This window comes from Oncorhynchus mykiss, chromosome 24 (genome assembly GCF_057628025.1).
Source record: "Oncorhynchus mykiss isolate SJ-2025 chromosome 24, ASM5762802v1, whole genome shotgun sequence".
NCBI classification, from domain to species: domain Eukaryota; kingdom Metazoa; phylum Chordata; class Actinopteri; order Salmoniformes; family Salmonidae; genus Oncorhynchus; species Oncorhynchus mykiss.
Window position 1 is genome coordinate 43,107,538 of NC_143045.1, and position 23,963 is coordinate 43,131,500.

General features: G+C 42.7%; 1 protein-coding gene across 1 annotated transcript in view; it reads left to right on the plus strand.

The window, feature by feature from the left end:
- Positions 1 to 936: 936 nt before the first annotated feature.
- Positions 937 to 23,963, plus strand: part of ehd2b (EH domain containing 2b) — a 35,479-nt gene continuing 12,452 nt past the window's right edge. Inside the window, exons 1-3 of the mRNA XM_036961454.2 lie at positions 937 to 1,902; positions 15,526 to 16,069; positions 20,307 to 20,483. Of these exons, the coding sequence (XP_036817349.2) occupies positions 15,849 to 16,069; positions 20,307 to 20,483 (398 nt within the window). The 5' untranslated portion in view covers positions 937 to 1,902; positions 15,526 to 15,848. The remainder of the gene's footprint in view (positions 1,903 to 15,525; positions 16,070 to 20,306; positions 20,484 to 23,963) is intronic.

The window sequence follows — 23,963 nt, forward strand, 5'->3', positions numbered from 1 at the left end:
AGTGTCCCAGAAGGAGGTGCTCTTATTCTCCATGGACTTTAGTGTCCCAGAAGGAGGTGCTCTTATTCTCCATGGACTTTATTGTCCCAGAAGGAGGTGTTCTTATTCTCCATGGACTTTAGTGTCCCAGAAGGAGGTGCTCTTATTCTCCATGGACTTTAGTGTCCCAGATGTTTTTTGGTAGTTTGTGCTGCAGGATGTCAATTTCTGTTAGAAAAAGCTAGCCTTTGCTTTCCTAACTGCCTGTGTATATTGGTTCCTAACTTCCCTGAAAAGTTGCATATCGCTGGGGCTATTCGATGCTAATGCAGAACACCACAGGATGGTTTTGTGATGCTTCTCGTGCTTCCATTACAGTGCCTTATATTTGTAGATGTAATGTGATTTGACCAGGAAAAACTCTGGGCCTTTTACTTATTTCTACTTATTGTGGGACATTCAGGGCAGCCTACATACCATTGGATGAGTAACGATGTCAGAAGAGGTGTCGATTTGAAGGGGGAGAAGGATGCAATGTAGCTGAGAGCCAGCAGGAGGCGCCAGTGGTAGTGGAAACGTTGCGCTGGGTGGTTTGCCTGCGGGGTTTCGAGAGTTGCGGGAAAGGAGGAGGGGCAATGGAAAGAGGAGGAGAGAAGGTAGACAGTGGAAAATGTCTAAATGCTGGGAACTTAAACTAAGTCATGGGGTGGTCTCTGAGAATGTTTATTACATAAAAAAATAAAAAAAAGAACTGGGGGAAAACTATAACTGAATAATGCAACCATTGGCAGGATGTGTAATCTCCATTTTATCGACTCTTTGAGTTCTGTTGAAGATCTCTGTATTGGGGTTGCCATCAAAGAAGGACTCCACCCAAATGATTTATCCAACTCCCCCATCGCACGTACACCCCGTGCTCTCCACCCTCCTCAACCTTCCCTGCCAGTACCCCACCCAACCTTTTTCCCAGCTCTAAACACTAGAGATTCAGGGTTAGTCCCATAGTTTTGCTTGGCATCGCTGGGAGAGGAGGTGCATTGAGAGAGGAGAGAGAGAGAGAGAAGGGTGTAGTCAGTGTGTCCCTGTCTTCCTCCAGCTAGCAGAGAGAGGACCCCTTCATCTGAAACATATTCAACTCTGGAGAGAAACCATCCCACGGACTGACAGGCTTCTGGTTGCCCTTACCTCACAGGAGCACACTGAGTAGCTGGTATTTACTGACAGTAGAGAGAGAGAGCACCCTCCTGAGTAGCTGGTATTTACTGACAGTAGAGAGAGAGAGCACCCTCCTGAGTAGCTGGTATTTACTGACAGTAGAGAGAAAGAGAGCACCCTCCTGAGTAGCTGGTATTTACTGACAGTAGAGAGAGAGAGCACCCTCCTGAGTAGCTGGTATTTACTGACAGTAGAGAGAGAGAACACCCTCCTGAGTAGCTGGTATTTACTGACAGTAGATAGAGAGAGCACCCTCCTGAGTAGCTGCTATTTACTGACAGTAGAGAGAGAGAGCACCCTCCTGAGTAGCTGGTATTAACTGACAGTAGAGAGAAAGAGAGCACCCTCCTGAGTAGCTGGTATTTACTGACAGTAGAGAGAGAGAACACCCTCCTGAGTAGCTGGTATTTACTGACAGTAGAGAGAGAGAGCACCCTCCTGAGTAGCTGGTATTTACTGACAGTAGAGAGAGAGAGCACCCTCCTGAGTAGCTGCTATTTACTGACAGTAGAGAGAGAGAGCACCCTCCTGAGTAGCTGGTATTTACTGACAGTAGAGAGAAAGAGAGCACCCTCCTGAGTAGCTGGTATTTACTGACAGTAGAGAGAGAGAGCACCCTCCTGAGTAGCTGGTATTTACTGACAGCATACATGCAGCAGCATTCTACAACCTCCTGAAGGGAGGAGACGTTGCTCCCATCTTCGCCAGGTAAGGGTTTTGTTCTCTGACTTTTAAAACTCATGTTTCCTAAACTGTGTTAACAAGTTCCCGTATATAAAGAACTTTTATGGAAATTGTGATGCGCTGAATGGAACAAGTTGGAAGTTTAGTATTTGAATCAGTGAAATGGAAAGTCTTGGTGACGGTCTGCTCTGATGCATTTAGCTAGAGTCACCCTGTTCCCACTGTTATAGTGAACTCCAAGATACATCGCCCTGTCTGTTAAAACTACCAAACGCTGTCTCTGTACAGTTCCCCACTGCGCCATCTCTGACTTAAGCCCCCCCCCCCCCCCCCCCCCCGTACGCCACGTCTATCTCTATGGCCTCTGTTAATTAATGATACAAACTGTTCACACCCCTATTTGTTTGGCAGAGAACATTTCACAGGTTTAAAGCTAATTTCCTGCAATTCTGCACATTTTGATAAGGGGTGGAGAGAAAAACTATCTGTTTTAAAGTGCATTTCCTGCAATTCTACACATTTTGCCCCCCCTCCCCCAGATGCACCCCCCAGTTTGTGGACCACTGCTCTAGAATATTCTATCTGACAGTACTCTGGTTTGTTCACTATAGATTCTGTTTGGCTCTGCCAGTACTCTAGAATGTTCACTATAGATTATGTTTGGCTCTGCCAGTACTCTAGAATGTTCACTATAAATTATATTTGGCTCTGCCAGTACTCTGGAATGTTCACTATAGATTCTGTCTGGCTCTGCCAGTACTCTAGAATGTTCACTATAGATTCTGTTTGGCTCTGCCAGTACTCTAGAATGTTCACTATAGATTATGTTTGGCTCTGCCAGTACTCTGGAATGTTCACTATAGATTATATTTGGCTCTGCCAGTACTCTGGAATGTTAACTATAGATTCTGTTTGGCTCTGCCAGTACTCTAGAATGTTCACTATAGATTCTGTTTGGCTCTGCCAGTACTCTGGAATGTTCACTATAGATTCTGTTTGGCTCTGCCAGTACTCTAGAATGTTCACTATAGATTATGTTTGGCTCTGCCAGTACTCTGGAATGTTCACTTTAGATTATATTTGGCTCTGCCAGTACTCTGGAATGTTCACTATAGATTCTGTTTGGCTCTGCCAGTACTCTAGAATGTTCACTATAGATTCTGTTTGGCTCTGCCAGTACTCTGGAATGTTCACTATAGATTATGTTTGGCTCTGCCAGTACTCTAGAATGTTCACTATAGATTCTGTTTGGCTCTGCCAGTACTCTAGAATGTTCACTATAGATTCTGTTTGGCTCTGCCAGTACTCTGGAATGTTCACTATAGATTATGTTTGGCTCTGCCAGTACTCTAGAATGTTCACTATAGATTCTGTTTGGCTCTGCCAGTACTCTAGAATGTTCACTATAGATTCTGTTTGGCTCTGCCAGTACTCTAGAATGTTCACTATAGATTCTGTTTGGCTCTGCCAGTACTCTAGAATGTTCACTATAGATTATATTTGGCTCTGCCAGTGATCTAGATAGAATGGTAACTTGTTTGTTTCCAGTCCAAGGACTGACTGACTGTGTTGCAATGTGTACAAACCCACAAGGCATTTTCCATGATCTTCAACAGTGTGCTATGCTTTCATAAAGGAGCCTAACCCAAAACCCTGAGCTAGATAGTAGTTAACCCATAGGAACCATTTTCTCCATATCCTATGTCTAATACTGCTGTTTGGATTATACTGTGATGATACCAACTCCTCTCTCCTCTGTCACCATTTTGATTCTACCCCTCTGCCCCATTTAGTCTCCTGACATGAAAATAATCTCCCTCTCTCTTTCCCCTCCGCTGTAGTGAAAAACTAAAACAACCAATAAAACCCACAAAGTGAATTAAAGACATAAAAGAATCGGACATTAACAGTAAACATTACACACAACAAGTTTCAAGAGAATAACATTTAACATATATTATTAGCAGTAAAATACATCTAGTTTGTGAAAATGTTGTTTGATTTCTTTGTGGATCTGTGTAATCTGAGGTGAAATATGTCTCTCTAATATGGCCCTACATTTAGCAGGAGGTTAGGAAGTGCAGCTCAGTTTCCACCTCGTTTTGTGGGCAGTGAGCACATAGCCTATCTTCTCTTGAGAGCCATGTCTGCCTATGGCGGCCTTTCTCAATAGCAAGGCTATGCTCTGTAACTATACATTCATGTACATACTACCTCAATTGGCCCGACCAACCAGTGCCCCTGCACATTGGCTAACCGGGCTATCTGCATTGTGTCCCACCACCCACCAACCCCTCTTTTACACTGCTGCTCTTTTATAGTCTCTCTACTGTATATAGCCTCTCTACTGTATATAGCCTCTCTACTGTATATAGCCTCTACTGTATATAGCCTCTCTACTGTATATAGCCTCTCTACTGTATATAGCCTCTCTACTGTATATAGCCTCTCTACTGTATATAGCCTCTACTGTATATAGCCTCTCTACTGTATATAGCCTCTCTACTGTATATAGCCCCTCTATTGTATATAGCCTCTCTACTGTATATAGCCTCTCTACTGTATATAGCCTCTACTGTATATAGCCTCTCTACTGTATATAGCCTCTCTACTGTATATAGCCTCTCTACTGTATATAACCTCTCTACTGTATAGAGCCTCTCTACTGTATATAGCCTCTACTGTATATAGCCCCTCTACTGTATGTAGCCTCTCTACTGTATATAGCCTCTCTACTGTATATAGCCTCTCTACTGTATATAGCCTCTCTACTGTATATAGCCTCTCTACTGTATATAGCCTCTACTGTATATAGCCTCTCTACTGTATATAGCCTCTCTACTGTATATAGCCTCTCTACTGTATATAGCCTGTCTTTTTACTGTTGTTTTATTTCTTTACTTACCTTTTTTGCACTATTGATTAGAGCCTGTAAGTAAGTATTTCAGTGTAAGGTCTACTACACCTGTTGTATTCAGCGCACGTGACAAATAAACTTTGATTTGATGCTCACTGAGTCTGTCCATAGCCGAGGCTTTTCTTAGTTTTGGGTTAGTCACAGTGGTCAGGTATTCTGCCACAATGTGACCTCGTCGCGGCATGGCTTCCCTGGGAAATTCCATGGCAGAAATCATTTAAAAAGGGGTCGGAAACCCGGTGTAAAATTGACGCCTCGCAACACGTCAAACAAATCGAATACCTTGGGGTGGGTGGAGCTCCAAAGATGCAGATTAATGCTGTCGGAGCGACTGTTTCTCAAACTAGACACTCAGTCTAATGTACTTGTCCTCTTGCTCAGTTGTGCACCGGGGCCTCCCACTCCTCTTTCTATTCTGGTTAGAGCCAGTTTGCGCTGTTCTGTGAACAGAGTAGTACACAGCGTTGTACGAGATCTTCAGTTTCTCTGCAATTTCTTTGCATTGAATAGCCTTCATTTCTCAGAACATGAATAGACTGACGAGTTTCAGAAGAAAGTTCTTTGTTACTAGACATTTTGAGCCTGTAATCAAACCCACAAATGCTGATTCTCCAGATACTCAACTAGTCTAAAGGCCAGTTTTATTGTTTCTTTAATGAGCACAACAGTTTTCAGCTGTGATAACATAATTGCAAAAGGGGTTTCTAATGATCAATTAGCCTTTTAAAATGATAAACTCGGATTAGCTAACACAACGTGTCATTGGAACACAGGAGTGACGGTTGCTGATAATGGACCTCTGTACGCCTATGTAGATATTACATAACAAAATCAGCCGTTTCCAGCTACAATGGGTCATTTACAACATCAACAATGTCTACACTGTATTTCTGATCAATTTGATGTTATTTTAATGGACAAAAAAAATGAGCTTTTCTGTCAAAAACAAGGACATTTCTAAGTGACCCCAAACTGTTGTGTTGTGTGTGTATATACAGTTGAAGTCGGAAGTTTACATACACATACATACTCCAACAAACAAACTATAGTTTTGGCAAGTCGGTTAGGACATCTACTAGTCCAACAATTGTTTACCGACAGATTATTTCACTTATAATTCACAAATTTATTGTTAACAAACTATAGTTTTGGCAAGTCGGTGGTGCATGACACAAGTAATTTTTCCAACAATTGTTTACAGACAGATTATTTCACTTACAACTCACTGTATCACAATTCCAGTGGGTCGGAAGTTAACATACACTAAGTTGACTGGGCCTTTAAACAGCTTGGAAAATTCCAGAAAATTATGTCATGGCTTTAGAAGCTTCTGATAGGCTAATTGACATAATTTGAGTCAATTGGAGGTGTACCTGTGGATGTATTTCAAGGCCTACCTTCAAACTCAGTGCCACTTTGCCATCATACCACTCAAGGAGACTCGTTCTGTCTCTTAGAGATTAACGTACTTTGGTGGGAAAAGTGCAAATCAATCCCAGAACAACAGCAAAGGACCTTGTGAAGATGCTGGAGGAAACAGGTACAAAAGTATCTATATCCAAAGTAAAACCAGTCCTATATCGACATAACCTGAAAGGCCGCTCAGCAAGGAAGAAGCCACTGCTCCAAAACCTCCTTAAAAAAGCTAGACTACGATTTGCAACTGCACATGGGGACAAAGATTGTACTTTTTGGAGAAATGTCCTTTAGTTGGATGAAACAAAAATAGAACTGTTTGGCCATAATGACCATCATTATGTTTGGAGGAAAAAGGGGGAGGCTTGCAAGCTGAAGAACACCATCCCAACCGTGAAGCACGGGGGTGGCAGCATCATGTTGTGGAGGAGCTTTGCTGCAGGAGGGACTGTTGCACTTCACAAAATAGATGGCATCAAGAGGCATGAAAATTATGTGGATATATTGAAGCAACATCTCAAGACATCAGTCAGGAAGTTAAAGCTTGGTCGCAAATGGGTCTTCCAAATGGACAATGACCCCAAGCATACTTCCAAAGTTGTGGCAAAATGGCTTAAGGACAACAAAGTCGAGGTATTGGAGTGGCCTGATGGCCACTGACCTCAGACCTATAGATAATTTGTGGGCAGAACTTAAAAAGCGTGTGCAAGCAAGGAGGCCTACAAACACCACCTCTGTTAGGAGGAATGGGCCAAAATTCACCCAACTTATTGTGGGAAGCTTGTGGAAGACTACCTGAAACGTTTGACCCAAGTTAAACAATTTAAAAGCAATGCTACCAAATACTAATTGAGTGTATGTAAACTTCTGACCCACTGGGAATGTGATGAAAGAAATAAAAGCTGAAATAAATCATTCTCTCTAATATTATTCTGACATTTCACATTCTTAAAATAAAGTGGTGATCCTAACTGACCTACGACAAGGAATTTTTAAATGTCAGGAATTGTGAAAAACTGAGTTTAAATGTATTTGGTTAAGGTGTATGTAAAACTTCTGACTTCAACTGTATATGTTTGTGTGTGTGTGTACACTACATGACCAAAAGTATGTGGACATACTAGATGCTCGTTAATCATCTCATTTCTCTCATTCCAAAATCATGGGCATTAATATGGAGTTGTTCCCCCCCCCCCCCCCCCTTGCTGCTATAACAGCCTCCACTCTTCTGGGATGACTTTCCACTAGATGTTTCAATTCATCCCAACGGTGTTTAATGGGGTTGAGATCAGGACTCTGTGCAGGCCAGTCAAGTTCTTCCACAACGATCTCAACAAAACATGTCTGTATGGACCTCGCTTTGTGCACGTGGGGCATTGTCATGCTGAAACAGGAAAGGGCCTTCCCCAAACTGTTGCCACAAAGTTGGAAGCACAGAATAGTCTAGAATGTCATTGTATGCTGGAGCATTTAGATTTCCCTTCACTGGAACTAAGGGCCCGAACCATGAAAAGCAGCCCCAGAACATTATTCCTCCTCCACCAAACTTTATATTTGTCACTATGTATCAGGGCAGGCAGTGTTCTCCTGGCATCCTCCAAACCCAGATTTGTCCATCAGGCTGCCAGATGGTGAAGCGTGATTCATCACTCCAGAGAATGCATTTCCACTGATCCAGAGTCCAATGGTGGTGAGATTTACACCACTCCAGCCGATGCTAAGCATTGCGTCATGACTTGGCCATGGAAACTCATTTCATGAAGCTCATGATGAGCAGTTCTTGTGCTGACGTTGCTTCCAGAAGCAGTTTGGAACTCGGTGGTGAGTGTTGCAACCGAGGCCAGACGATTTTTACGACAGACGTTTCTACTTCACAATAACAGCACTTACCGCTGACCGGGGCAGCTCTAGCAGGCCAGAAATGTGAAGTACTGACTTGTTGGAAATCCTATGACGGTGCCAAGTTGAAAGTCACTGATATCTTCAGCAAGGCCATTCTACTGCCAATGTTTTCTCTATGGAGATTGCATGGCTGTGTGCTTGATTTTATACACCTGTTATCAACGGGTGTGGCTGAAATAGCCGAATCCACTAATTTGAAAGCGTGTCCACATACTTTTGTATATATAGTGTATCAGCCAGATCCTAACTGGGATTTCTAATTTGATGTTCCTTTTGATGGCGTAGAAGGCTCCTCTTGACTCTCAGATTGTTCACAGCCTTGTGGAAGTTACCTGTGGTGTTGATGTTTAGGCCGAGGTAGGTGTAATTATTTGTGTTGCTCTAGGGCAACAGTGTCTAGATGGAATTTATGTTTGTGGTCCTGGTATCTGGACCTTACTGTCAGAGCCCAGGTCTGATGGAATCTGTGCAGAAGATCTAGGTGCTGCTATAGGCCCTCCTTAGTTGGGGACAGAAACACCAGATCATCAGCAGACAGTAGACATTTGACTTCATTCAGATTCTAGTAGGGTGAGGCCGGGTGCTGCAGACTGTTCTAGTGCCCGTGTCAATTAGTTGATATATATGTTGAAGAGGGTGGGGCTTAAGCTGCATCCCTGACACATCCCCCGGCCCTGAAGGAATACGTCTGTGTTTATCGCCAATTTTAACACTTGTTGTTTGTGGACATTGACCCCCCCAAAAAACTGCTTTCCATCAGTTTATACAGCAGACCCTCATGCCTAATTGGGTCAATAGCTTTTTTTTAAATCAACAAAGCATGAGAATACTTTGGTTTGTTTAGGATTTTTTTTATTTATTTTTTATTAAGGTTTGCCCGGTGAATACATGGTCTGTACTACGGTATTCTGGTAAGAAGCCAATTTGACATTTTGTTTTCACAGAAGAAATGTTGGAGTCTGCTGTTGATGATACTGCAGAGGCTATCCCTGAGGTTGTTGTTGACACAGACTCCACAGTTCATTCAACGGAATTGGAGAATCCATTGCGTTCTGGTAGTCTTTAATAGTTGATTCTAAGTTTAGTAAATGATCATGTATAATATATTTTAGCTCTAGGTTCTTCGTTATAGGGCCGAAAAGGTTGGAGAAGTGGTTTATCCCATACACACATCTCCATTTTGTATTAGATAACGCTTTGTGTTGTTTATTCAGTGTTTCACAGAAGTGACTTGATATTCTGGAATCTTCCATCGCTCTAGCTAGGTTTCCACGGCAACAGATTTCCATGCAAATATTCTAAAATCTGGATAAAGACTATGTGCATTTCCCCACCGCTGGTGTTTCCGGCTGTTCCCACCAAACGGACTTGTTGCGTGATGGAAGAAGTGCACAAAATTTTACTTTTCCGTTTAAGTTTTCATTTACCGAATAAAAATCGAAAATTCGATGTGTTTCCATCTCATTTTGAAACCTTGCCGGTAGTTTAGACACACAAACTGTTGCGCTAAATATGAAATGTGCCTCCTCTGGTCTTGGCCCGTGCGCTCTTTCCAACAGATACAGTGCAGGTTGTCTTAGTCTACATGATAATGACATTATTATGGATAAAAGAGAGAATATTTGTATTAGTCAAACAGCAGCCAAGCATCGATCATCGTGTCACCAGAATAAGACCCTAGATATTTATAAAAGGAGCATCCAGCTCATCACCTTTCACCACCCTGTGAAGTTCACGATAAATTATAAATCATCTGTAGCCTAATAAACTAACTGGTTTCCGGAGTGGTAGTGGGAGGACCACACAGCATATTATCGCGTGATTTCAAGTTTACTTCAATATGATGGTTTTTATATCAATATCTGTGCATAAAGGTATTTCCACAGCCATTTCAGACTCAATAAGATCCTTACCATGTCGAACGAAAAAAATTATCTGTATGGCATGTATAAAATTGTACCCGAAAACTTTTGTGTGTTTCTGCACTGATTCTCCATAGTAAAGGCCTGCGTTCTGGTTTTCTGGGTCTGTGTTTTTGGTTGGATATATTTCTCAATGTTTTTCTTATATTTTATCGCTCTTCATCAAACCATTTCTCATTGCTACTAATTGTCTTATTTAAAATTAAATACATTTTAAAAGTGCTATGTTAAATATACTTTTCAGGCTTTCTACTGCTAAGTTTACACCATCGCTATTGCAGGGAAACATTTTGGCCAGGAAGTTCTGTCTCTCGTCCACAGATGAGTTCACATCTATCGATGTGTGACGGATCGGATCTTTATTCTCTCACTGTAGCTCTTACCAGCAGAGGGGGAGAGAATGAAAGAGAGAGATGGACAGGATCTCACCACATACAGTTACATTACAGCACCATTCATACCTATCAGATGTGGTGCTTCTCTAGGAGCCTACAGAACCATTCAAACCTATCAGATGTGGTGCTTCTCTAGGAGCCTACAGCACCATTCATATCTATCAGATGTAGTCCTTCTCTAGGAGCCTACAGCACCATTCATATCTATCAGATGTAGTCCTTCTCTAGGAGCCTACAGAACCATTCATACCTATCAGATGTAGTGCTTCTCTAGGAGCCTACAGAACCATTCATACCTATCAGATGTAGTGGTAGTGCTTCTCTAGGAGCCTACAGCACCATTCATACCTATCAGATGTAGTGCTTCTCTATGAGCCTACAGAACCATTCATACCTATCAGATGTAGTGCTTCTCTAGGAGCCTACAGCACCATTTGGTAGGTGACTCCTGTAATAACTTGCTCAGAGCAGACTGGTGATTAACAAGGCAGACTGTGTCTGTGCATGTAGAGAGGATCTGTGTGTGTGTGTGTGTGTGTGTGTGTGTGTGTGTGTGTGTGTGTGTGGTCGCTCCAACATTCTCCAACAGCGTTCCATTGTGCGAACAATTGATAATCATTCACTCATTTAACGTTCCCTTGAGAACAAACACATCCTCTCGGAAAAACTGATGTCTTACTCATTTCAATGTAAGGAAATGAGGTAGGCTACTAATGTAGTAGAGCTGGGTGTGAGTGGACACACGGCTGTGTGTGTGTGTGTGTGTGTGTGTGTTAGTGTTTCCACTGCAAGGGAACACCATGTTTTTCCAGACATGCTCTTACAATTGAATTTTTTATTTAACCTTTATTTAACTAGGCAAAACAGTTAAGAACAAATTCTTATTTACCATGATGGCCTACAGGGGCTGGGATAAAAATACAAAAAAACACACATCACGACAAGAGAGACCTAAGACGACAACATAGCATGGCATTAACACATGACAATAAGGCATGGTCGCAACACAGCATGGTCGCAACACAGCATGGTCGCAACACAGCATGGTCGCAACACAGCATGGTCACAGCACAGCATGGTCGCAACACAGCATGGTCGCAACACAGCATGGTCGCAACACAGCATGGTCACAGCACAGCATGGTCGCAACACAGCATGGTCGCAACACAGCATGGTCGCAAAACAGCATGGTCGCAACACAGCATGGTCGCAGCACAGCATGGTCGCAACACAGCATGGTCGCAAAACAGCATGGTCGCAAAACAGCATGGTCGCAACACAGCATGGTCGCAACACAGCATGGTCGCAAAACAGCATGGTCGCAACACAGCATGACAACAACATGGAAGCAGCACAACATGGTAGAAGCACAATTTGGTACAAACATTATTGGTCACAGACAACAGCACAAAGGGCAAGAAGGTAGAGACAACAATACATCACGCAAAGCAGCCACAACTGCCAGTAAGAGTGTCTATGATTGAGTCTTTGAATGGAGAGATTGAGATAAAACTGTCCAGTTTGAGTGTTTGTTGCAGCTCGTTCCAGTCGCTAGCTGCAGCGAACTGAAAAGAGGAGCGACCCAGAGATGTGTGTGCTTTGGGGACCTTTGACAGAATGGGACTGGCAGAACGGGTGCTGTATGTGGAGGATGAGGGCTGCAGTAGATATCTCAGATAGCGAGGAGTGAGGCCTAAGAGGGTTTTATAAATAAGCATCAACCAGTGGGTCTTGCGACGGGTAAACATAAATGACCAGTTTACAGAGGAGTATAGAGTGCAGTGATGTGTCCTATAAGGAGCATTGGTGGTAAATCTGATGGCCAAATGGTAAAGAACATCTAGCCGCGAGAGAGCACCCTGACCTGCCAATCTATAAATTATGTCTCTATAATCTAGCATGGGTAGGATGGTCATCTGAATCAGGGGTAGTTTTGCAGCTGGGGTGAAACAGGAGTGATTACGATAGAGGAAACTATAAAGTCTAGATTTAACCAAGTCTAGATTTAACTTTAGCCTGCAGCTTGGATATGTGCTGAGAGAAGGACAGTGTACCGTCTAGCCATACTCCCAAGTACTTGTATGAGGTGACTACCTCAAGCTCTAAACCCTCAGAGGTAGTAATCAGACCTGTGGAGAGGGGCATTCTTCTTACCAAACCACATGACCTTTGTTTTGGATGTGTTCAGAACAAGGTTAAGGGCAGAGAAAGCTTGTTGGACACTAAGAAAGCTTTGTTGTAGAGCATTTAACACAAATTCCAGGGAAGGGCCAGCTGAGTATAAGACTGTATCAACTGCATGTAAATGGATGAGAGAGCTTCCTACTGCCTGAGCTATGTTGTTGATGGAAATTAAGAAGACCGTGGGGCCTAGGATCGAGCCTTAGGGTACTCCCTTGGTGACAGGCAGTGGCTGAGACAGCAGATGTTCTGACTTTATACACTGCACTCTTTGAGAGAGGTAGTTAGCAAACCAGGCCAAAGACCCCTCAGAGACACCAATACTCCTTAGCCGGCCCACCAGAATGGAATGGTCTACCGTATCAAAAGCTTTGGCCAAGTCAATAACAATAGAAGCACAACATTGATCAGAATTAAGGGCAATGGTGACATCACTGAGGACCTTTAAGGTTGCAGTGACACATCCATAACCTGAGCGGAAACCAGATGCATACCAGAGAGAATACCATAGACATCAAGAAAGCCAGTCAGTTGATTATGGACAAGTTTTTCCAACACTTTTGATAAACAGGGTAACATAGAAATAGGCCTATAACAGTTAGGATCAGCTTGATCTTCCCCTTTAAATACAGGATGAACCGTGGCTGCCTTCCAAGCAATGGGAACCTCCTCAGAAAGGAGAGACTCCAGGTCGTTAACCTTTTTCCAGAACTTCTTGGGGTTAGACCCACAGAGAGAGAACTGCTCCTTAAAGTAACTAACTTTGGCCTTCCGGATAGCCTGAGTGCACTTATTTCTAATTTGCCTGAACGAGAGCCAGTCACCCTGAGTATGCATGTGCAGAGCCTTTCGCCAAATGCAATTCTTGAGGTGGAGTAACTCTGCAAGATCCCGGTCGAACCAGGGGCTGAACCTGTTTTTAATTCTCATTTTCTTTATGGGGGCGTGTTTGTTAGTAAAAATATCAAAAAATAAGGTCCAAGTGTCTTCGACGGAGGGGATCACGCTGATTCTATACCAATTTACAGAAGCCAGGTCATGCTAATTTATTTTATTTTAGCAAGTGTCTATGACAAATCAGGACAGGTCATTTCACTGAGCAGCCATTACAAACACAGCTGTAAAACTGTGATCACTAAGGTCATTACAGAAAACACCAGATTTATATTTGTGAGGATAACATCGAGGATGTTTGGGTATTTGGAGTCATACCTTGTGGGATTGGTGATAATCTGAGAGAGATTTAGGGAGTCCCATTGCTTTAGGACTTGGTCAGGTGGTTTAAGCATGTCCCAGTTTAGGTCACCTAGCAGGACAAATTCAGACTTCGTGTAAGGGGCCAGGAGAGAGCTCAGGGCAGGTAGGGTACAGGCCGGTGCTGATGGTGGACGATAACACCCAGCAACAGTCAACAAAGAGTTATTTGAAAGTTTAATGCTTAAAACCAGCAAATCAAATTGTTTGGGGACAGACTTGGTGGAGACAACCGAGCACCGAAGGTGATCCTTGGTAAAGATTGCCACTCCACCAACCTTTGGAAGATCTGTCTTCTCCAAAAAGGTTGTAACCAGAAAGGTTAACATCAGTAGTCAAAACACTCTTCCTTAACCACGTCTCAGTAATGACCAACCCATTTGGATTGGAGCTGTGAACCCACACTTTCAATTGATCCATTTTAGGTAATAAGCTTCTAGTGTTAACGTGCAGAAAACCCAGGCTTTTACGAGAGCAGAAATCAGTGAAGCAGATATCAGAGCACAAGTCAGAGTTGGGTCTAGTCTAGCAACAGTAGATGGGCCAGGGTGTACATGCACATTTCCAGATATCATCAGTAGTAAAACAATCAGGGCACGGCAGAGGACAGGGAGAGCTCTGCAGTGCTGATTTATAACATTTGAATGTGCATCAGACGGCAACAAGATCATATTGCACAGCAATTTCATCAGGTGACATGAATACAAAGCCGGCGAGAGGTGGTTAGAATAGGATGGGAGGGCAAAGAGTACGTGTAACCAATAGAGAGTCCCGAGTGTGGAAACAAACATAGTTAATCCCACGATTGGGTAAACAAGAAAGTGCATAGTCAACAAAGCATGCAGGAGTCATGAGGCAAATAGCACAATAGCAAAATGCACAAGAGAAAATATATAAGGACTTGGGGCTAGCCATTGTAAGTTCAGCGTCACTTGCCCCAAAAAGTGCTGGAGGCAGGCGAAAGCTCGGGAGAGAGGGGAGAATGTGGTGGGGGTACCTGTACCAGACAGGGGGAGACAGGCCAGGGCAGACTGGGAACAGAGAGGGGGGAGTGTGGTGGGGGTATCTGTACCAGACAGGGGGAGACAGGCCAGGGAGAGAGGGGAGTGTGGTGGGGGTACCTGTACCAGACAGGGGGAGTGTGGTGGGGGTACCTGTACCAGACAGGGGGAGTGTGGTGGGGGTACCTGTACCAGACAGGGGGAGTGTGGTGGGGGTACCTGTACGGGAGACAGACCAGGGCAGATGGTGAACAGATCGCCAGGTGGAATCCAAGCAGCAGGCAACGGGACTAGGTGTCACACCCACTTGGGAGAAACAGACAGGCAGGCACGCAGGCAGACAGGCAGGCAGACAGGCACGCAGGCAGGCAGTGTTCAGTAGGGTGTAATATGCATAATGTTGCAGACAGAATTGTATGCATAGACCTGAAATCCCACTGACCTATTGTTGAGTATCACAGCTGTTCTATGCTAGGTCCCTATACATCTAGCTGTGTGTTCTGTGTATGTAGAGTGTTCTGAGTCTCCTGTCACTACAAAATGGCACTAGAACATGTTGACAATTCATTGACGGTTTTCTTCTGCAGCAGTGTGTTCGTGTCTTTCTAGAGACATGTTTAGAATTTACGTTTCATTGCTGGTTTTCTTTTTTTCCACAGAAGTCTTTTGAAGGAGTCAGAGTGGTGACTGCGTAGGAGAGGGAAGACCTCAGACCAGAGCTTTAACGACATAAAACAGACCGTACAGTAACATCCAGTACCATCCTCGAAGAGGCCCGGCTGAAGAAGAGGTCTCAGAGGAGAAGAGTTCCCATTAAAACACAGGAAACACCTGAAAACGCTCCCAGGCTCCCACACACACACACTCACAGGTAGTTTACGGAACTCCCAAGCTCCCTCACATTCCTCAAAGGTAGATAATTTCCTCTTGAAGGACAACAATCAACCAATCAGCCAATCATTCAGCCAGTCAGCCAATCAGGATGTCTCGTTGGGGCCGTAAGGATGTGAAGAAGACTCCTGAGGTGATCAGGACAGTCACAGAGGGGCTGAAGTCTCTGTACCGTCAGAAGCTCCTCCCCCTGGAGCAGTACTACGGTTTCCATGACTTCCACTCCCCCTCTCTGGAGGACGCAGACTTTGACAACAAACCCATGGTGCTGGTGGTGGGGCAGTACTCCACTGGCAAGACAACGTTCATCAAGTAAGATATTATACACAGTAAGATATTATACACAGTAAGATATTATACACAGTAAGGCTTATATTCAGTAAGATATTATACACAGTAAGATATTATACACAGTAAGATATTATAACAGGAAGATATTATACACAGTAAGATATTATAACAGGAAGATATTATACACAGTAAGATATTATACACGGGAAGATATTATATACAGTAAGATATTATACACAGTAAGATATTATACACAGTAACGTTTACATACAGTAAGATATTATACACAGTAAGGCTTATATTTAGTAAGATATTATAAACAGTAAGATATTATACACAGTAACGTTTACATACAGTAAGATATTATACACAGTAAGGCTTATATTCAGTAAGATATTATACACAGTAAGATATACACAGTAAGATATTATAACAGGAAGATATTATACACAGTAAGGCTTATATTCAGTAAGATATTATACACAGTAAGATATACACAGTAAGATATACACAGTAAGATATACACAGTAAGATATACACAGTAAGATATACACAGTAAGATATTATACACAGTAAGATATTATACACAGTAAGATATTATACGCGGTAAGATATTATACACAGTAAGATATTATACGCGGTAAGATATTATACGCGGTAAGATATTATACACAGTAAGATATTATACGCGGTAAGATATTATACGCGGTAAGATATTATACACAGTAAGATATTATACACGGTAAGATATTATACGCGGTAAGATATTATACGCGGTAAGATATTATACACAGTAAGATATACACAGTAAGATATACACAGTAAGATATACACAGTAAGATATACACAGTAAGATATACACAGTAAGATATTATACACAGTAACGTTTACATACAGTAAGATATACACAGTAAGATATACACAGTAAGATATACACAGTAAGATATACACAGTAAGATATACACAGTAAGGTATACACAGTAAGATATACACAGTAAGATATACACAGTAAGATATACACAGTAAGATATACACAGTAAGATATACACGGTAAGATATACACAGTAAGATATTATACGCGGTAAGATATTATACGCGGTAAGATATTATACACAGTAAGATATTATACACGGTAAGATATTATACGCGGTAAGATATTATACGCGGTAAGATATTATACACAGTAAGATATACACAGTAAGATATACACAGTAAGATATACACAGTAAGATATACACAGTAAGATATACACAGTAAGATATACACAGTAAGATATACACAGTAAGGTATACGCAGTAAGATATTATACACAGTAACGTTTACATACAGTAAGATATACACAGTAAGATATACACAGTAAGATATACACAGTAAGATATACACAGTAAGATATACACAGTAAGGTATACACAGTAAGATATACACAGTAAGATATACACAGTAAGATATACACAGTAAGATATACACAGTAAGATATACACGGTAAGATATACACGGTAAGATATTATACGCGGTAAGATATTATACGCGGTAAGATATTATACGCGGTAAGATATCATACACTAATGTTTATATACAGTGCCTTCAGAGAGTATTCACACCCATTGACTTTATCCACATTTTGTTGTGTTACAGCCTGATTACATTGAGATTTATTTTGCTATTGGCCTACACACAATACCCTATAATGTTGAAGTGAAATTATGTTTTGTAGAATTGTTTTGTTTATTAATAATAAAAAAATGAAAAGCAGAAGCCACGCGTCCTTCCTAACTCAGTTGCCTGAGAGGATGGAAATCGCTCAGGGATTTCACCATGAGGCCAATGGTGATTTTAAACCAGTTACATAGTTAAATGGCTGTAATAGGAGAACTGAGGATGGATCAACAACATTGTAGTTACTCCACAATACTAACCTAAATGACAGAGTGAAAAGAAGGAAGCCTGTACAGAATACAAATATTCCAAAACAATCATCCTGTTGGCAACAAGGCACTAACCTAAAACTGCAAAAAATGTGGCAATTTATGTCCTGAATACAAAGTGTTATGTTTGGGGCAAATCCAACACAACACATCACTGAGTACCAGTCTTTATATTTTCAAGCATGGTGGCGGCTGCATCATGTTATGGGTATGCTTGTCAGTGGCAAGGACTAGGATAAAAAGAAAATGAATAGCGCTAAGCACAGGCAAAGTCCTAGAGCAAAACCTGGTTCAGTCTGCTTTCCAACAGACACTGGGAGATGAATTCACCTTTCAGCAGGACAATAACCTAAAACACAAGGCCAAATTACACTGGAGTTGATTACCAAGACGGCAGTGAATGTTCTGACGGGCCTAGTTACAGTTTTGACTTCAATCAGCATGAAAATGGCTGTCTAGCAATGATCAACAACCAACTTGACAGAGCTGAAAGAATTATTTTTAAGAAAAATTTGCAAATATTGTACAGTCCAGGTGTGCAAAGCTCTTAGAGACTCACCCAGAAAGACACACAGCTGTAATCACTCTTAGAGACTTACCCAGAAAGACTCACAGCTCTTAGAGACTCACCCAGAAAGACTCTCAGCTGTAATCGCTCTTAGAGACTCACCCAGAAAGACTCTCAGCTGTAATCACTCTTAGAGACTTACCCAGAAAGACTCACAGCTGTAATCGCTCTTAGACTTACCCAGAAAGACTCTCAGCTGTAATCACTCTTAGAGACTTACCCAGAAAGACTCTCAGCTGTAATCACTCTTAGAGACTTACCCAGAAAGACTCTCAGCTGTAATCACTCTTAGAGACTTACCCAGAAAGACTCTCAGCTGTAATCACTCTTAGAGACTTACCCAGAAAGACTCACAGCTGTAATCGCTCTTAGAGACTTACCCAGAAAGACTCTCAGCTGTAATCACTCTTAGAGACTTACCCAGAAAGACTCACAGCTGTAATCGCTCTTAGAGACTTACCCAGAAAGTCTCTCAGCTGGAATCACTCTTAGAGACTTACCCAGAAAGACTCACAGCTGTAATCGCTCTTAGAGACTTACCCAGAAAGACTCTCAGCTGTAATCACTCTTAGAGACTTACCCAGAAAGACTCACAGCTGTAATCGCTCTTAGAGACTTACCCAGAAAGACTCACAGCTGGAATCACTCTTAGAGACTTACCCAGAAAGACTCACAGCTGGAATCACTCTTAGAGACTTACCCAGAAAGACTCACAGCTGTAATCGCTCTTAGAGACTTACCCAGAAAGACTCACAGCTGTAATCGCTCTTAGAGACTTACCCAGAAAGACTCACAGCTCTTAGACTTACCCAGAAAGACGCACAGCTCTTAGAGACTTACCCAGAAAGACTCACAGCTGTAATCGCTCTTAGAGACTTACCCAGAAAGACTCACAGCTCTTAGAGACTCACCCAGAAAGACTCTCAGCTCTTAGAGACTTACCCAGAAAGACTCTCAGCTCTTAGAGACTTACCCAGAAAGACTCTTAGCTCTTAGAGACTTACCCAGAAAGACTCTTAGCTGCAGTCGCTGCCAAAGGAGATTCTAACATGTATTTAATTATGTAAATAAAATATTGCTGTATCTTCAATACATTTGCAAAAAGGTATAAAAACATGTTTTTCACTTTATCATTCATTATGGGGTATTGTGTGTAGATGGGTGAGAAAGAAAATCAATTTGATCCGTTTTGAATTCAGGGCTGTAACACAACAAAATGTGGAATAAGTGAAAGGGGTATGAATACTTTGTGAAGGCCCAGTACAGACACATTAACCTGTAGTCCATGGTGCTGGTGGTGGGGCAGTAGTCCACTGGCAAGACTACCATTAGCAAGTAAGACTTTTTCCAGATTATACTGTAGGTAGGGACAGGAGTTGCTCCTGAACTACTCCAAACCAGCTTTTATAAATTATAGGAAGGGCCTCCGTCTCCTATGACTGACTCTAGCTACCTGGGCCCTACTGACGTAGTACTGCAGATGTAGTACTGCAGATGTAGTACTGCACATCATATCGTATGTCGTCCTGATATACTGCTCATATTCATTCTGACCTGGTGACCCTTTGTTGTGTGTAACAGGTATCTGACCTGGTGACCTGTTGTTGTGTGTAACAGGTATCTGACCTGGTGACCTGTTGTTGTGTGTAACAGGTATCTGACCTGGTGACCTGTTGTTGTGTGTAACAGGTATCTGACCTGGTGACCTGTTGTTGTGTGTGTATATCAGGTATCTGACCTGGTGACCCGTTGTTGTGTGTAACAGGTATCTGTTGGAGCAGGATATCCCAGGAAGCAGGATAGGGCCAGAGCCTACCACCGACTGTTTCACAGCCATCATGCACGGTGAGGTAGAGGGGGTGATCCCGGGCAACGCTCTCATCGTCGACCCCAACAAACCTTTTCGCAAGCTCAACCCCTTCGGAAACACCTTCCTCAACAGGTGAGTACAGAGGCGGAATCCAGAATGCACGACGTCGTGTTTCAGAATGTTCTAGAATGGCCTGTCTGAAGGGAGGGGGTTGGAGGAGGGGAGAGAAAGAAGTGTGTTCGTTTTTTTTTTTTTTTTTTTTTGCTCTGTGGAATTTCAAGTGTCCGTGCCAAATTTCAGAGCTGGGAGGGACTTGCCTTATTTGTGGAAAAATGGAGAAAGGGAGTGATATCTCTGTAGAGAGGGAGAGGGTGGGGGGAGAGGTAGTGTACTCAGATATGAGCTGCTATGTGCTCCAGTTCAAAGGCATGGTTATAGGGCCCCAAAGAGCCACAGCCATGCAGGACTAACTAACAGATGATGTCACAGACATGGCAGGACCAGGGTAAAGCAGAGCAGACTGGCTGGGCTGAATCACCCTGAGGTATTTTCCACTGCTCTGGTGTGTTTATCCTGTTGTCTGGGATACCCTTGTTCACGGGATTTCCTTCTATTGAGGCGAGCTGGCCTTACTGTTTATGGAACATGGTTTGCTGTAATACTGAAGCCACATCAACTGTAGGAGTCGAACACTACAATTATGAGTAGAAAAGATACAGTAGATGTAACCTTTAGGCACAGATCTGGGACCAGCCTACACTCCAAAAATCCTAAGCACAACCATCAGGCTAGATCTAGCTACCACAACGTTCTGACGCACAAATTACAAAGATCCAAGGAATGGTCTCTCTCTCTCGCGCTCTCTCTCGCTCACTCTCTCTCTCTCGCTCACTCTCTCTCTCTCGCGCTCACTCTCTCTCTCGCGCTCACTCTCTCTCTCTCGCGCTCACTCTCTCTCTCTCGCGCTCTCTCTCTCTCTCTCGCGCTCTCTCTCTCTCACTCTCTCGCTCTCTCTCTCACTCTCTCGCTCTCTCTCTCTCTCACTCGCTCTCTCTCGCTCCCCCCCCCCCCCCCCCCTTGGCGGGGTGTGTTTGCGTCGGTCCTTCCTGTCTGGTGAAGCCCTGGTTAAAGCCATCTGAATCAGGAAGTAGCGGTGTTGTTGTTAACGATCATTAGCAGGTCATATTGTTGAGGCTATGACACTGGAGACCGTTTTCCTTCAGGAAGCCCAGAGCATTGAGAGTCCTGCTTCAACACAATGGGTTCTGGGAAGGGAGTAGTCCGACACAGTAGCACAATGAGTCCCACTCTCAACTCAGGATCTGGTTCCTAGATCGCCTTTAGCTGTTACCTTGACTGTGCAGAGAGATTAGTGCTTTCTTTTTAAATTATTAGTATCATGGTTAAAGATTTCGGTTTTGATTATGTTTTTAGACACATAATAAAGCTCCCCAGGCCCTCCTGGAGCCGGTAACACAGGTGAGGAGTCTGCTGAGCGATTAGTCCATTTTTATTGAGTAATAATAAATAAATCATTAAAAAAACATGAATTGCATTGTGGGTTAAATGCTGTAACACATAATAACACAATAAGTCCCATGATGGCTATAACTGTCCATTACTGTTTATCATTTATCAACCATCATTTATTCACTCTACTTTAATAACACATTTCAGTTGTTGTGTATATTACACAAGTTTTGTGTATATATATATATATTTTGTGTATATATATATATATATATATATATATATATATACACTGCTCAAAAAAATAAAGGGAACACTAAACTAACACATCCTAGATCTGAATGAATGAAAACCCAGGGCCAACCGCACCAGCATATGGTCTCACAAGGGGTCTGAGGATCTCATCTCGGTACCTAATGGCAGTCAGGCTACCTCTGGTGAGCACATGGAGGGCTGTGCGGCCCCCCAAAGAAATGCCACGCCACACCATGACTGACCCACCGCCAAACCGGTCAGGCTGGAGGATGTTGCAGGCAGCAGAACGTTCTCCACGGCCTCTCCAGACTGTCACGTGCTCAGTGTAACCTGCTTTCATCTGTGAAGAGCACAGGGCGCCAGTGGCGAATTTGCCAATCTTGGTGTTCTCTGGCAAATGCCAAACGTCCTGCACGGTGTTGGGTTGTAAGCACAACCCCCACCTGTGGACGTCGGGCCCTCATACCACCCTCATGGAGTCTGTTTCTGACCGTTTGAGCAGACACATGCACATTTGTGGCCTGCTGGAGGTCATTTTGCAGGGCTCTGGCAGTGCTCCTCCTTGCACAAAGGCGGAGGGAGCGGTCCTGCTGCTGGGTTGTTGCCCTCCTACGGCCTCCTCCACGTCTCCTGATGTACTGGCCTGTCTCCTGGTAGCGCCTCCATGCTCTGGACACTACACTGACAGACACAGCAAACCTTCTTGCCACAGCTCGCATTGATGTGCCATCCTGGATGAGCTGCACTACTCTACAACCCACTTGTGTGGGTATATTACATTAGTTTTATATATAATATATTACATTAGTTGGAGACTTGTACGTCCCTCACCAACTTTAAACATCTGCTATCTGAGCAGCTAACCGATCGCTGCAGCTGTACATAGTCTATCGGTAAATAGCCCACCCAATTTTACCTACCTCATCCCCATACTGTTTATATTTATTTACTTTTCTGCTCTTTTGCAGACCAATATCTCTACCTGTACATGACCATCTGATCATTTATCATTCCAGTGTTAATCGGCATAATTGTAATTATTCGCCTACCTCCTCATGCCTTTTGCACACAATGTATATAGACTCTCCTTTTTTTCTACTGTGTTATTGACTTGTTTATTGTTTACTCCATGTGTAACTCTGTGTTGTCTGTTCACACTGCTATGCTTTATCTTGGCCAGGTCGCAGTTGCAAATGAGAACTTGTTCTCAACTAGCCTACCTGGTTAAATAAAGGTGAAATAAAAATATATATTATAAAAGTTATATATATGTATATATAATATATTACATTCGTTTTAGTTTTATATATAATATATATTACATTAGTTTAGTTTATATGTGTATGTGTATATATAGTTTTATTTTATGACTTTATTATTTAATTCCAAGTCATCATCTCATCTCTATAGAGCTGCTGTCTTCTGTCTGACAACATCACTATTTTACTATTTGTTCAAAGTAAATAAGGCTTTATAACTGCTGAATACCAACTATCAATCACTTAGATCACGTATTTTCAGGTAGAGATACCTAGTGAAGATAACTGCTCTGTATCCCTCTCCATCGCACCTTCTTCATTTTTCTCTCTCGTCTCCGCGCCCCCACACAGACCGGACATATAGGCGCACAATGGATTATGGTCATTGTAGTTAATTACCACGTTTTCTGCGCTAAACTATGTAGATTATTGACCTGTTGGAAACTACAACTCCCTACTACATCACACAGTTCAGCCTTGATCTGATGTATCTTTAGAGAAGCTGTGCATTAAGCTCAGACATTTTTTGGGGGGTGGGGAGGAGGTTAATCGCTCAGCATCCTCCATTATCCACATTCATTCCATTGCTGTTAACTGATGGAGCGGTGGACGGGGAGGAGGGGGGGGG